This window comes from Marmota monax, unplaced genomic scaffold, assembly GCF_021218885.2.
Source record: "Marmota monax isolate L192 unplaced genomic scaffold, Marmota_monax_Labrador192_F-V1.1 WCK01_AAM20220418_F8-fsc00231, whole genome shotgun sequence".
NCBI lineage: Eukaryota > Metazoa > Chordata > Mammalia > Rodentia > Sciuridae > Marmota > Marmota monax.
The window spans coordinates 908,292-923,314 of record NW_026693458.1 but is presented as its reverse complement, the minus strand read 5'-3'; the positions used below and the strand labels follow the sequence as shown (position 1 = coordinate 923,314).

The 15,023-nt window shown below is 58.4% G+C and overlaps 1 protein-coding gene across 1 annotated transcript; it reads right to left on the bottom strand.

Moving 5' to 3' along the window:
* Window positions 1–1,174: 1,174 nt before the first annotated feature.
* Ninj1 (ninjurin 1) lies at window positions 1,175–12,554 on the bottom strand. Its single transcript, XM_046457756.1, has 4 exons — window positions 12,409–12,554; window positions 4,547–4,775; window positions 3,309–3,472; window positions 1,175–1,812 (listed from the first exon to the last, which is right to left on the bottom strand). Exons 1-3 carry the CDS (start codon window positions 12,481–12,483, stop codon window positions 3,318–3,320), a joined length of 459 nt encoding a protein of 152 aa, XP_046313712.1. The 5' UTR covers window positions 12,484–12,554; the 3' UTR covers window positions 1,175–1,812; window positions 3,309–3,317.
* Window positions 12,555–15,023: the final 2,469 nt, after the last annotated feature.

The window sequence follows — 15,023 nt, the reverse complement described above, 5'->3', positions numbered from 1 at the left end:
GATACAGTGGGGTGCTGGGGGTGGTGAGTGAAGGGCTGGGGACCAGGAAAAAGAGAACAAGGGCTAGGAGCCAGTTTCTGCTGGGTAAGGGATTCTACCAGGCAGGAGGCTCCAGTCTAGGACAGGATCCTAGCTTGTCTCCTCCCAAGGAGGATATCCCTGCTGACCAGGGCAGTGCTGGACACCACTGTGGGGAAGTACAAACAGACTTGGAACAGCAGAAAGTGGGCTGGCACAGCACAGACATGCATTAAATGGAGAGAGTGCTGGAATTCCATGAGGGGCCCCTGCCCAGGCCATAGATGACAGTTAGTTCCCCATACTCATTACACAGGCTGCCCCTCCCCCACTCCCTGGGGAGGGCAGCCGTCATCCAGCACCAGAGTCCCCAAGTTAAAAAACACTTTGGGGCAATCCTGATGAAACCACCCTCCAGTCCCCGACCCCGTGGTCTTAGAAACACTTCACCTGAGCAAGACTGAGGGCCATCGCAGGGCCTGGTAGAGTTCAAGCACCCGCTCTGAGCTCAGATGAGGTGGCACAGGCCATGTGGGATCCAGGCAAGGTTTTTTTTTTTTTATCTTATGTTGCTACAAATGACAGAGCAGGGTCCCTGGGCATGGGGACAGGGTAGTGTGCACTTGTCCCACACATCAGAGCTGATGGACGGCTCTGGTAGGTCAGCAAAGGTCCCATCTCTACCACTTTGCACAGAAGCACTCGGCAGTCCAAGTGCATCAAGCTGCTGGGACCCCAGGACCTATGGCACTCAGGCCCCACACCCTGGAGGCCAGCCCACCCTCTGCCACATAGTAGGTACCCAGTGTGGGTGGGTCACAAAGGCTGTGGAGGTGCAGGTTCTGGGACAGCTAAGGACACACTTGGCAAAATGTTCACAAGTGTGTAAGGGGATTCTTTATTCTTGCAAACTTCCTGGTGATTTTGCCTGTGCACAAAGAAATGAAGGCAAGCAAGGCCTTGGAGCTTCAAACCCTGGCCTCTCTGCCTCTAAATCTCACCCTGAGTCGAGATGGGAGCCAAAGAGCTCCCCAAACCCAGCGTTCTGGGGAAGGCAGCCCTGGCTGAAACTCAGTGCTCCCAGGCCCCTGCAAGGAGAGGGGGCCGTGGCAGGGTCCCACCCCAGGAGGGGGAGGATGGTGCACGGAGCCCAGCAGGGAGAAGCACAAGCTTTATTAATCATTCCTGATTAGAAAAGTGGGGTTTGGACCCCCAAGGAGGGGCTGGGCTTTGCAGGGCCACTGCTGGTTGGAGGGCACGGGCAGGGTGATGGCCCACACAGGCACAGCTGCCTTTTGATGGCTACTAAGCCCAGGCACTGAGGCCAGAGCAGTGGCCACCACTAAGGCCAACAGGTGGTGCTGGCTATCCAGTGTCCCCAGTTAGGAAATGGAGGAGGCAGCAGTCACCAGAGCCACCTGGGAAGGCCCCATGGGAAATAGGTCTGCTGGTGCATCAGCAAAGGGAGGGGAATCGCCTTGTCTTTCGCGAATGTCCTGAGATAGAGGCCACTGCTGGCCCCTCCATCCGGCCCATCCACGGACCTGCTGCATGTCTGTGGGACTGTCCAGTTCTGACCTTCTGGGCCTTACATCCAGGCCCCACATGACAGGAGTAGCCTTCTATGGGGCAGTCACAGTCAGAACAGAGGCTCGTCCCAGGACACAGACCAGTCGAGAGCAGCCTGGGCTCTGGCAGGTCTGGGGAGTGCTCCACACAGTGGTGGACATCTCAGGGCACGGTGGCTCCTGGGCTCTGGGCAGCCAGGCTGTGGGGCAGTTGCCATTCAGGGTTCTAGACAGAAGAGAGAAGAGGTGTGAGTTTTGCCTGGCCACTCAACAGAGCCCCAGGTTGGGGGGGCGGGGGCTCCAAGCCCATCCTGGTGACCAGCCCACAGGCACCTCAGGGCCACATACTTGGTGACTCAGACTCAAGAGGGAGAAGGTCACGTCTGGCCTGGCTGAGTTAGCACATCTCTCTGAGCCCTCGATTCTCCCTCTGAAGTACAGTGTTCCTGGGTCCCTGTCAGGAGGTAAAGGCCTGACCCACCAAGGTCCAGCAGCAGTGACCACAACTACCCACCAAGTCCAAGACTCTGCTATGGCTACTTGCGGCCCAGTACATGCAGCAGTCCTGGACTCTGGGCCCATGAGGATACCCCAAGGATACCCATGGAGGGCAGGGACCAGGAAGAGTAGGCCCTTAAGTGCCCATAAGCCCAGAACCCAGCAGATGACCAGTACTCAAGGAGGGTCAAGGACTGTGTTCAGGCTACACAGCAGATGATTACTAAGGGGCCTGGTCATGCCACGTGTAAAGGGTCAGGATGGCACACAAGGGGCTCTGTGGAAGGACAACTTATAACCAACCAGGCAGCGAATCAGACCCTACCCAGTTCCTAGCCCAGAAGAGCAACCCTAGGCTCATGACCAAGAGAACTGGGGCCAGTGTGTCCCCCACAGGGAATATGGCTATCTCTGGCCCTCAACCATGTGGACTGTGGTGTTGACAGTTCCGGACCAAAGCAACAAGACTGTGGTGTGCATGGTCCCAGCCTCAGACCAAGTCACCTGGCCTTCCCTGCTCATCCTGCTCCCTGGCTAGGTGTCCTCGGGCAGGTACTCAGCCTCCCAGGGCAAGGACAGGGGAGGGGGAACATGGTACAGGAAATGCTTCTTACACTGCGTCCTATATTCCAGGAGCAGGGTGGCTGCAGTCTGCCCTGAATGGAGCCAGGGTCTGCCCTGAGCAGGGGTGACACAGACCCTCCAAGGCCCAGCAAGGATAGATGAGGTGTCACAGGGCTCCCCGTCAGAAGCCCCTGAATACCGCCGTGGTGAGGCAGCTGGGTAGGCAGAGGCCATTTTCTCAGGTGAAGGCTCATATTAGGCACCACCTGCTGGGTGTGGCTGACATAGGGACAGAACCCCCGGGGTTCTCAAAAGAAGCCAGAAAGATAGATTTTCACATGAGCTCTCTGGGCATGTCAGCGGCAGCTCCAGGGGCCAGGGGTTTGGCTGTGGTAGAGCACCTACCTGCCCACCACCCATGAGGCCCTGGGTTCATCCCCAGCACCACAAAAACACACCAAACCAACTTGAACAGCGGCTTCAAAATATGTCATACCTCAGCACTGTGGTCACTGGACCTCAGCGTGGGGGGCCAGGTCTGGATCAAGGTGGTGACCATGGGGAAAAGGGTGACCAGGAAAGCCAGCTGGAGGCTCACCTGCCCTAAGAGACTTCGTGGCAATTGACAGCTACGGGTCCCATGCTCCCCTCCCGGCTCACCTGGCTGCCCTACTGCCGGGGTGCCACGTCCATCACGGGTTTCTGGACCCCAAAGGCTGTGATGAAGATGTTGACCACCACGATGATGAACACCAGGCCCGTGGCTAGGTTGTTGAGGAAGTCCAGCTTGGCGTGCTTGGCCGGATTGTTAAGGTCGTACTTGACTGTGGGCAAGAGGGAGCAGATGGTGTCCAGGGCGGCCCAGACCCAGGCCAGGGGAGAACCGACCTGGGGACCATGCTGTGTGGACATCACAGGGTCTTCAAACACACATGGGATAAGTTTTGTCCCCAGAAAAAGTAATGTTTTGCTAAAACTCTGATAGTGCATCCCCTGGGTTTGGGGGTCCTGTCTTCTGTAGCCCCCCCCCACTTTCTCCATGAGGAACTGAAGCCCAGGCCAGTCAAGCACCCAAGATCATGCTTCTCCTGGTCATCAAGCCAGACCAGGTTTGGTTTCTAAGGCAAATGTACTGTGCCCTCATGTGCCTTTCTCTATGGACTCTCCCTCCTGCCTGCCCGCCTCTGGTCCACCTGTCAGTCCATCCGAGGAAGTTGGTCTGATTTTGAAGGAATATTATTTAGTGACTCAATTTGGGGAAGACTGGAACACCAGAGGTTACAACCTACAATTTGGGTTTTTGCTCAAAACCAGCAGGACGGCTGGACATTCTGGCCATGGAGATAGTGGTCAGGGTCCAGGGTTCCCCCTCGCCTCCTGGGCCAGGATTTGCTTCTCCCTTTGTGGGCCCAGTGTCCTTCCACACCTCCTGGTCCAAGGCCCTTCCTCACCACCTTGGGTCTGAATTCCCTCTACACCTCCTGTGCCTAGATTCCCTCCTCACCTCCAGGGCCAGGGTCCTTCCTCATTTCAGGGTCCCCCCCCCGCCTCCTGGGCCCTCTTCACTTCCTGTGTGACTTGGCAATTCTTTTCTCACTGGACCATGTCACCAGGGATGGGCCTGGCTGATGCCAGTCTGTAAGAGCTGGCTGGCACAGGTTACCCTGTGGAGGGAGCTGGAAGGGCCTGGCGGGGGACAGGCACTCTGACTCCCACAGGCCCCAGCCCTGAGGATCCGACCCTGCCGTATTTCACCGTGCAGGGTCTGGCTGGGGGTGGGGGATCAAATCCTGGACGACGTGCCCTGCAGAGGAGGGCTGGGGAAGAGGCAGCTCTGTGAGAACCAGGTGTGCAGGGTGGCAGGCGCCCAGGCGGGGAGCTGAGCGCCAGGCTCCTACCGAGGAAGATGAGCAGCACGCCCACGCTGATCTGCAGAGCCAGGGAGATGGAGATGAGGACCACCAGGGGCACGAAGAAGGCAAAGCTGGGGCCCTGCTCCACCACGGCCTTCAGCTGGGACGCATTGGCCATCAGCAGCGCAATGTCCAACATGCTCTCGGCTGCGCTCTTCTTGTTGGCGTAATGGTTCATGTTGATGGGCTGGTTCCTCCGGCCCCATCGCGGCGGCTGTAGGGAGGGGACCGTCAGTGAGCAGGGGAGGAAAGGGGTGACGATCAGCAGGAGGGGAGAGTGGGAAGGGTGATGGTCAGCAGGGAGGGGCCGGGGCCAAGTCCCCCCACAACTTCTGCTGCCCTGGCCATGGTAAGTGCGTCACTCTGAATGTGCTCAGCCGTTACAAAGGGGAGCCCAGGAATAAAGTCCCAGAGGGAGGGAAAAATGGCGACCTCAGCACAGGCACTCTGGTGTTCCAGGCCCACACCCTCCCACTGCAGGGGTGCTCCTCCCTGGCTGCCTGTGCCCAGGGCTCTCCCCACTCAGGGCCTGGGCTCCTGTTGGGTGCCGGGAAGGGAAACGGTGTGTGGGTGGACAGGTCCCTGAATACTGCCCAGGCCTGAAACAAGCCCTTCCTGGGCTGGGCCCTGAGGCCAGTCCTGCCTCGGTCACCTCCCCTCAGGCTCCTCAGTCCCCTGCCCCCACCCTCCACACTGCCCTGCAGAATGGCTTGGCCACCCAGCCTAGCTGCAAGCTGCTCAAAGACACAGGGCACCAAGAGTCTGCCAGTACACAGCAGGAGCTCAATAGATGCCTTGGCATGCTGCATACAGTCAAACTTCGCTGTGTCAACTTTCATAATAAGAACACAGGAATACACGTCCTGATCTCTTCTCTATGGTGCGTATCTCCTGGTGACGTCACTCTCCTATCTTAGGGCTGGTCCCAGGCCCCACTCAGCCCCATGCCATTTTCCTGCTGCCTCCTACCCCTCAACCCAGCCAGTCACAGGGGGCCTGTACTTCCCTCCCCGTCCAGCACCCTTTCCTGTTACCGTGGACCCTCACGTTCTGAGGTCCTGTCTAGAGGCCCTTGCCTCCAGAGAGCCTCCTGTGACCTCTCCTAGTAGGAGAGACCTCTCCTACCATGGGAGGTCACCTCTTAAGCCAGCCTGTTTTATTCCAGGGCCCCTATAGGTACCTGGCTTCTTCTTTCCATGGAGCCAGGCAGCCCCCCTCAAACTGTCTTGGTCAGATCCCTTCTCAGCCACCACAAAAATCCCCGCCACCCTCAGCCCTGGTCCTCGGTCCAGGGCTGCCTGGCCCTGCTCTGTAGCTTCCAGGGACTGGGCACTGGATTGGAGGCAGTGGCCAGGGCCAATGCTGGTGGTAGCCTCCTGGGGCTACTCTGGGAGGGAGATCCTGTTTCCAAACTCATGAAAGATGCAGGGGTGAGAGGCCAGTGCTGCAGGTGTGAGGGAGGTGGACACAGGTGTCACATGGCCAGGGTTTTGTTCTAGTGGTGTGTGTTTTTAAGTTGAATGTGCCCAAGAGGAAGGCAGGGTGCGTGCAGATACGGCGGGGCTCTGCTGCCTGCTCCTGGGCCGGAACATTCCAACCGCTTGCCTTTGGCATCAGCTGCTGTGTGGTACAGTCACTCAGGTCAGTCCTACACTGCAGAGCACAGAGCAAAGCTGTCTCCACCTGGGCTGGCCACCAGCACCAGCCCCCTGCCCAGTGCTGCTCGGGAATCACTGCAGGTGTGCCACGAGGCCCCTCTGGGGTGGCTGCACCCCTTGGACCCCTCCCAGGCTGCATGGGTCTGGGTGTGGGCAGTCTGTGTTAACTAGCCCATGTCTGGCACTGAGGTCACCTCCAGCTTTGCTTCCACAAGGCCATCCAGCTGGCCACACCCTGCCACACACATGTGCTCTTCTGGGTACAGAGCATCCAGGGGCTGCTGGTTCACAGTAGGCATGTGCTCCTAATTTCTTAAACCCAGGGTACCAAAGTGCTTTCCCTCCAGGCTGCCCCCGGGCTTAGCCACGTCCCAGCCCAGGAGCTGTCCTTAAAAGAAAAGGCAAATATAGATCCTGTGAGAACCTTCCATAGACATAGACACAGATGCACACAAACATACAGCCCACAACACACACAGACAATATGCGCATGTGAACATACACAATATACATGTGCACAACCACACATATACACATGAAATGCACACATATAAACACATACACATAAACATACCATGCATAACACAAATACCCAAAATATACAATCATTCCAGATTGTACACAATACACATTCATACAATACAGCATGTAACACTTATACACACATGGACACACACAGGCACATACATGTGCAATTACTTATACACCACTTAGAGGCACCCACATAAGGTGCACATACACATATGTAACACAACACATGCATAAACACACCCACACATGTACACAGTATATACACAATAGGCTCACATAAGCACATACACACATACATAGCACACATACACATCATACATACATATGCACACAACACACATGTGCACACGTGCATGTACAAACAACACACACAACATACATTCGTCATGAAGGAGCACTGTCAGCAGCAGAGTCCCATGTCCTGGCCCCTGGCCTCAGCCCTCAGCAGCCCCCATCATGGGAGTCTGTGTCCCTGCTGTCCTGTCCTCATACCCACTTGAGTGGGGTAAACTGAGGCTCAGGGCAGGAGGTTCCTTATTCAAAGCTACACAGCAAGAAAGGACTGGCTGGAATTTGAACCCAGGCTCTGGGGTTCAGAGCCCTAGAGGATGACAACACTATCTCCATAGTCCCTGTCAAGGTGGGCCAGAGTATCCATGAAGCTCCTGGGGGGCTCCCTGCCCCAGGCTCAGGACAGTTAGTCCCACTCTGAGCCTGTCTTTCATGGGACTGCGAAGCAAACACCCCGAATGGCTCAGAGCCCTGGGGCCAGCAGGGTCCCCAACCCAGTGTCCCTCCTGGTGAAGAGTACTTCTGGCCCACCCAGCCATCTGCTTCCTGTTCACTCTATGCAATGACAAGAAGCACAGGCTGAACCATGGTCAAGGCTGGGGAGGCCTCTGCACTGGCTCAAGCCCTCATTCCCCCCAGCCTGGCTCTAAGGCCCTAACCACAGCCTCCCTCTGCTGCCTCAGTCTCCCCACATGCACGACTGCCTAGCCACTGGATGGGAGGGAGCATTACTTTCCCTTTCCATGACCAGGAGATTGAGGCTCAGAAGGGGCCTGCCCAGGGCATCTCAAGGAAGGAGATCAGAATTCAAGCCCAAGACGAGTACCCTAAGCCCAGGGCTGCCTTGGGACACACACTGGTGTCCATCCTGGGCAGGGGAACCACTAAGGCTATGTGGGCTGATGAGAGCTTCATGTGGTTGGGGAAGGGGACAGCACACCAGGCCTCCTGGGGCTCCCTGGCCTTGGGCCTGCACAACGGTCTCAAGATGGGCAGGCAGATAGACCTATCAACCATAGATCAGGGAGCCCCACAAGCCTGACCAACTGCCAAGAGCATGCCAGAAAACTCCTGCTGGAGCCTGTGCCCGTGACCTGGGCAGTTCAGGGAACAAACACCCTGGTTAATGTGTCCCGGGAGCCAACAGGAGTTCCCTGAAACCTCAGCAGATCTGGGAGCTGGGGTGATGCCCGTTTTCCTGTAAATACTGGGAAAAAACCCCAGGGAGAGTCAGCCCCATGCAGGGGGCTGCCTTCTATGGTCACGTGGTCCTGGGCCACCTGCCTTCCATAGCTCAGGTTCGGGGGAAGCTGGTCCAGAGAGCATTTGAATTAGCCCTGCTGCACCCATAGCCTGGCTTAGTCATAGTGCAATGGGTGCTATGGGTCCCCCAGAACTTGCCTGGGGGGCCTGTAGCCCAAGCTGGGCCCATTATACCAGCTGCTGCCACAGAAGCCTTGCCCAGAGCTGGGCTGGGGCTGCCACCACACCTCCTCTGTCATCCCCATCCCAGTGACCAGAAGTGCCTCAGTTTTCTCATCTATAAAACAGGCAGACAGGGATGTGGAGAGGACTGTATATGGCAGTCTCAGAAGTCTTATGGCCTGTTACAGTGCCCTGTAGTGGGTGACAGGGCTCGGATGTTCCTCCACCCGATATGTGGCTGTTCCCATCGTGACAGGCTCTGCCTCCTACCCAAAAGCTCTACCAGCTCATAAATAACGGCACACAAATAAAACGGCAACCAAGAAAAGAAAGGACAGTTGGGCTTGGGTCCCTCTGGGCTGACCAAACCCAAGGGAGGCATCAGGTCAAGTTGCTGCCCTGGGTGACCGATGTCCAAGTCTAGTTAGATCCTGGCTGACTCCAGCCTGGCCTGCTCCCAGGTCTGCCTCTTAGGCTTAGCTAGGCACCAATAGCTAATGGGGAGACCCGAGAACTGGGTTCCCACAACCTCCATGGACCTGTGGGCTTTGGGCATCTCTCATCCATGCGGGGGTAGGACTTCTGGGTCCATCCCCCCAGACCAGGACTGGCATGAAGCCACCAGGGCTGGCTTCCAGGTCTAGCCCTCTGAGGCCTACACCTGTGCCTCTGCTGTTCATGCCTAACCAGCTCAGGAAGCAGGGCCTGAGGGTCTCTGGGTTCCACATCTGCATTCCTGGCAGGAAACCCTAGCCAGACAGCAGGAAGTACAGGAGGCGGGGTCCTCCTAGCAGCTGGGCTATGGCTTGGGCTGGGCAGTACTACTTCCCCTAAGCTCAGTACTGACCAGGAGTAACCTCGAGGCCCATCAGGGTTGCCTTTAGAATTTAGCTAAGATCCTATCAGTCTCAGGACCTGCCAGGCAAGCAGAAATGAGAGAAAGAGGGGCTGGGGAGGTGGCTCAAGCGGTAGCGCGCTCGCCTGGCATGCGTGCGGCCCGGGTTCTATCCTCAGCACCACATACAAACAAAGATGTTGTGTCTGTGGAAAAATAATAAATAAATAAATATTAAAAAAAAAAAAAAGAAATGAGAGAAAGAGGGAACTTCCTCTGGCAGCTGAGGCTGTGCAGTGTGAGTAAAAATCCGTGTCCTGGAGGCCAGAGAGGTGGCATTAGGAACCTCGCCCTAGGGACTGTGAGTGGCAGGGATATGGATTGACACCAGAGGGCTGTGACCCAGCCATGCTCCAGTCACTTCTTGGCCATCTCCCTCCTGCAGTGGGCAATGCAGTACTGGGCATGACATAACTGTGGGGCATTTCCACATTCAAATTGATGTTTACTCTTCCTGTGCTGCCAGCCCAAAGTGAGTCGAGGTACAGAAGGAGCGGGCTCAATCCCTGGACACTGACAGGGATCCTCATGTGAAGGGCCCTAGGGATGCCAGGACTGTGGGAGGAGGCATGGCGGAGCTTGAGAGGACCCGCCTGGGCACCCCTGCAGAGGAGGTACAGCTGTGACTCTGGCGAGCTTCAGCCATCTAGGAAGCAAGCAACAGTGCCCAGTGTTATAGAGGAGGGAGGCCCTCCTGAAGGACCCACCCTGGGGAAGGTGCTGCTCTTTTGGAGCCACACAGCCTGGTGTCACCACAAGGAAAGGGTCTCTGTGGTAGAAAGTTATAAGTTGCCAATGCCACTGTGTGCTGGGCCCTGCTCCACGCATTTCCTGTAGATAAGCACATAGGACTCACCATGATGTCACTCAGGGGGAAGAACTGTTATCTACAGATAGGAAACTGAGGCAGAGTGCTAACATGGTGGCTCAAGAAATGGCACCGCAGGGTCCCCACAGTAGGGGGGACAAGGCATTGAGCCATATGAGTGAGCAGAAAAGACTCGTAGGCTGACCACTCCTCATGGAAGCCTCTTGCTGGGGACCCGAGGTTCCTGTGACCTCGGATGGGCCTACAAAGCTTCTTCAGGGCCAGGCTTTTCAGCCCACCGCCTCAAGATGCATGTGTGTGGAGGTCTGGCCTCTGGGACTTTGCTTGTACTGTTCCCTGAGCCTAGGTACCCTCCATATGTAGAGGGTCAGACCTGCCTGCCTTCCTCCTCACCCTGGGGCTGTTGAGGACATCCGTCATCATCTCCACAGGAGGCCTGACATCCCCCACCCCACAGTGTGGTGGCCCTCTAGCTCCTGGAATCCGACACCTTGGCCTTCATTTTTCCACCTGGTCTGGGCTGCTCTCTGATTTCTGAAGGTAGACTGAGATAGGGGTAGGAGGTTGCTTCTCTCTCCCTTTGGTCTCTACCCAAAATAATGACCCCTGAGCACCCAACCAGGTCTCTCCTGAGCCCATGATACACCCAGAGCCCCTGGGAGGCAGGGCCCACCCTAATGCCTACAGAGCTGAGCAGAGATGGTACTGAGTAGAGGGTAGAGTCTAGGCAAGGCCAAGGGTGGGGGGCGAGCAGAATCCCTTCCTTTAAACCAGTTTCCAAGTCACCTGCCTCTTTATTGACTTTATTTGCTTAAGATATATCCTCGAAGGCCGCCAGGGATCATTTGTACTCCCTTTTTTAGGTGGTGGTGGTGGTGGGGGGGAGTACCAGGGACTGAACTCAGGAGCACTGGGCCACTGAGCCACAGACCCAGCCCTATTTTGTATTTTATTTAGAGACAGGGTCTCAGTGAGTTGCTTAGCGGCTCGCCATTGCTGAAGCTGGCTTTGAACTCGCCATCCTCAGGAGCTGCTGGGATTACAGGCAGGCGCCACCGTGCCTGGGGTTCTCCCTTTTTAAGACCATGTATAGAAGGCCCCAAAGATGAGTGCCCCCCCATCCCCAAGGACACACAGCCAGGGTCTCCTCTGCCAGCTGCTTCAAAGTGCTCACACACTGGGGCAGAGCCAGGTCTCAGTCCTGCACACCTAGGTGAGTCCCAAGACTCCTCTAAGTCCTGTTTCCTCATCTCTAATCCAGGGACAAACATGTGTGTAACCCCAGGACTGACCCTACTTCCTGCTGGTGCCCTTTCTCCCAAACATGGCCTATCCCCAAGGAATACTCCTAGGACTGGTCACTCTGCCCCAATCATGCCTAAAGCAAGCCTGGAAAATCCCAACCAGACCATAGTTCCCCACCCCCATTCCTGGGGGGTCGGAAAATGAAAGGATGTCCAAAGTCAACAAGTCACCAGAGGGCCAGGCCAGGACGGCTCCCTGGCGGGCTCAGCCCTGGCAGGAGCAGGGGCTGGAAGGTGGGGAGGAGGTTCAGGAAGAGGGTGTACCTCCAACACAGGGGCAGGACCCTGCTAAGGCCTGCCCCATGCTCACAGCCTTCCCGGGCCCTGCAGGGCAAGCTCTGGGCAGGCCCCACTAGGGCCCACCAGTGGACACTCTGAAGGCTTTGAGTGGGTGACGTTCATTTTTCAGGGCAGGTGAGTGGAGCCTGGGGTTCCCCCATCAGGGCAGCATCCGACAGTGTGGTCACCCTGTGACGTAGCCGTCTGCTTACTGCTGGCCTGGAGCCCAGATGCCATGACTCTTCTCCGCCCACCCCGGGGGCACGCAGGAGGAGATGGGGCGGTGAGGCTGAAGTTAGAAGGGCGCTGTGGGAGGCCGTCCCTGCTGGAGAGCGGCGCCCCAGCTCCGCCGCGCAGCTGAGCGTTGGTACGGTCCATGGGGCTGCGGACGGCAGCACGCCAGTCCTCCCCGCGCCCCTGTGACCCTGCAGGGGCGGCCAGAGCCTCCAGGGCCACTGCTTGGGTCCCGGATAGGACGAGCGGGACGTCGTTCTGGCGCATCGTCGCCCACCACCACCACACAGCATGGGGAGCTCACCAGGCGACGCACACAGGTGCCCGCAGAGCCGCGGGTGCCGGGCCCAGAGAGGGAGGTGCCGGCCAAGGTCACACAGCAGCGGGGGTGGGGGTCTTACCGAGGCATCGGGGGAGCCGGGCGAGCCCGGGCGCAGGTCGCCGTTGAGCTCGTATTCCTCGGTGCTCGAATCCATGGTGCGACCGCGCGGGCCGCCTAGCTCCGGGCCTGAACCCTCCCGCGCCTCTGCCGCCGGGTCCGCGGCTGTGTGCCCGCCCCCGCCCCCGCCCCCGCCCCGCCTCCGCCTCCCGGCCCGCCCCGCCCCGCCGCGCCGCGGTACCGCCCCCAGACTCCGCCTCCGCTGGGGCGGGGTCGGGCCCGGAGTCCCAGGGCAAGGGGGCCTGGACAGCGCCGTCTGATGCGACGCGGGGTCCCGGGCAGCGCGGCGCCGGGTCCCGTAATGGCACCGGAGGGCCCCCAAGTGCCCGGCCGCAGCAGCCCTCTGGCCCTCGGTGATGGCCACTTTATGACGTGAGGTCAAGAAAACCAGCCGTTCCCTGGCCACTTTGCAAACTGCAGGGCGCCGCTGCAAGGCGAGCGGGCGTGGCCGCCGCGGCCCGGCCAGGCTTTCCCGGGCGGGGCTCGCCCTCAGGCTGCAGGCAGCTCCGGCTCGGCGCCCGCTGCCCGCACGGCAAGTGGGTGCACGTGGCTTCCTACTTGTGGTCATCAGCTTTCCTACGTGGGAAACTGGGGGCCGAGGGGCCTCCGGCACAGCCTGATGGCGGGGACGGGGCAGAGTGCAGATCCCGGAGCGCGCGCCGCTCTGCCCGGAGGCGGCACCCTGTGCCCGGCCCGCAGAGCTAGTCGGTTCCCAGCCCGTGCTCTGTCGGCTTTGTTTCCCGAGACACCCTGGAACCACCTCTTCCGGGCGTGGGAAGCCAGGTGGGGTGGAGGGGAGAGGGAAACGTCATCTTCCAGGGCAACGCGGCGCTGCAGAAGCCTGGAGGGCAGGGGTGAAGGCCAGCTGCCTGTCTCCTCCGTCCTGACCCTGACCTCTCCCAGATTCAGCTGCTTTTTGCACCCTTTCACTGGTTGCACCTCAGACTGTGCATCTCCTGGGGTTCACACAAGCCTCCCCTAAAGCCTTAGGAAGTAGTGAGCAGACCCTGTCACTGCCCCCAGGCCAGGCGCTGCCCAGATCTGCCACCTTACAGCCCTGTAGTCTCCAGTGGGTGGCTAATCTCTGTGCCTTCACCTCCAGCACTGGCTCCTGGCCTCAGGTTAGGGCTTGGTCAAGGCCATGCGAGCCTGATTTCTTTTCTCTCTCCCCCAAAGAAATGAAGGGGCCAGAGGTTCAACAATGGCACCCAAGCTCACATGTGTGCCAGATCCTGTTGGAGACACTGGAGGCTGGACCAAAGAAAGCAGTGGGCCCCTACCCTATGGAGCTGAGAGACAGTGGGCAAGTCACAGAGGTCAGCACCGTGTGGGGCCTGGTGCCATCACTTCTTGTGTTACTAAGGGTCCTGGGGAGAGGCCTTTCTCCTCCCTCACTGGACAGGGGAAGAAAGTGAGGCATGGCTGGGGAGAAGCTCAGCCCAAGGCACACAGCCCAGGAGCCATGCTGTCCCCCAGGAGTGTGGCAGCCTGTCTGTCCCGTCCCCACCTCACTGGACATTCTCAGGCTGAACAGGCAGCCTTCTGGTGGCCCTGGGACCCAACTCCTGCCTAACCCACGAGGCCCCAAGCTTGTCTTCCCTGTTCCCGCCCTTGCCTCTGCCGGGGGAGGGGGCGAGTTTTGTAAGTGAAACCGAAGGCACAAAAAATGCAAGTCACCCTGAGGGATTTACCAGAAAAAGGGACTTTTCCCCTCACCCCAGGTCCATGCCCTGTTCCTGCCCCATGGCAAGTCAGCTGAGAGGAGGGGCGCGTGAGGGCCAGCGAAGTGGCCAGATTCCAACGGGGCCCCCACTGGTTGTGTGATGAGGGCTGGTTGCTTGGTCTCCGTTTCCTGGTGTATTCATTCTTCAGCCCACGAGAGGCTTCTGGGGGTCAAGGGCACTTTAGAGCCACCCTGGGAGAGTCAGGCAAGCTCACTCTGACCGCAGCCCCTGAGTCCCATGGCCCACAGGCGGACTGCGGAACCCCCACTGGACTGAGGCGGAGGGGAAGGGTGTGACAGGATAGCCAGGTGGTGCCCCTCCACCGGAGCACAGCTGAGGTCCAGCATCGAGGAGCTGTTTGGCCTCCTTTACAGCTGAGGAGACAGGCTCAGAGATGGTGTCACAGCCTTGACCCCACCTGGTAACCACTGTTCTTACCTGACCAGGTCACTGTCACCTCACTTGACCGTGCATGAGCAGGGGGAAATCCACGTCTTCAAATGTGGGCTCCATCCACACAAAAACTGCCCCCTGTGGCCACTGTATGGGACAAGCTCCACCCTGTGGGTGGCCCTGGCCAACACGGGGTGTGTGTAGGGGGTCCTGGAGAGAGGGAGAAGACACAGAGAAAACATGTTTCTGGTGGTCCAAAGGTGGCGGGCGGGAAGGCCTCCAAGGTATTGGGCGGAACCAGAGCCTATTCTGTGCTTTGGGCCCTTTGGTGGCTCCAACCTGTGAGATCCGTTAGTCCTGATTTCCAAGAGAAGACAAGAAGACTGTATTGAATGCAATTGAGAAATCAGACTCTGGGTTTGTAAACCTGCTCTGTGATGGTGGCCCCCAGCCTCAGTTT

What these genes read in the sequence shown, in the direction of transcription:
- Ninj1 (XM_046457756.1), bottom strand. Translation starts at nt 12,483, where the DNA reads ATGGATTCGAGCACCGAGGAATACGAGCTCAACGGCGACCTGCGCCCG. An exon ending in CCGGCTCCCCCGATGCCTCG is followed by an intron (nt 4,776 to 12,408) that starts GTAAGACCCCCA and finishes CCCTCCCTACAG; the next exon opens with CCGCCGCGATGGGGCCGGAG. An exon ending in CGTGCTGCTCATCTTCCTCG is followed by an intron (nt 3,473 to 4,546) that starts GTAGGAGCCTGG and finishes TCTTGCCCACAG; the next exon opens with TCAAGTACGACCTTAACAAT.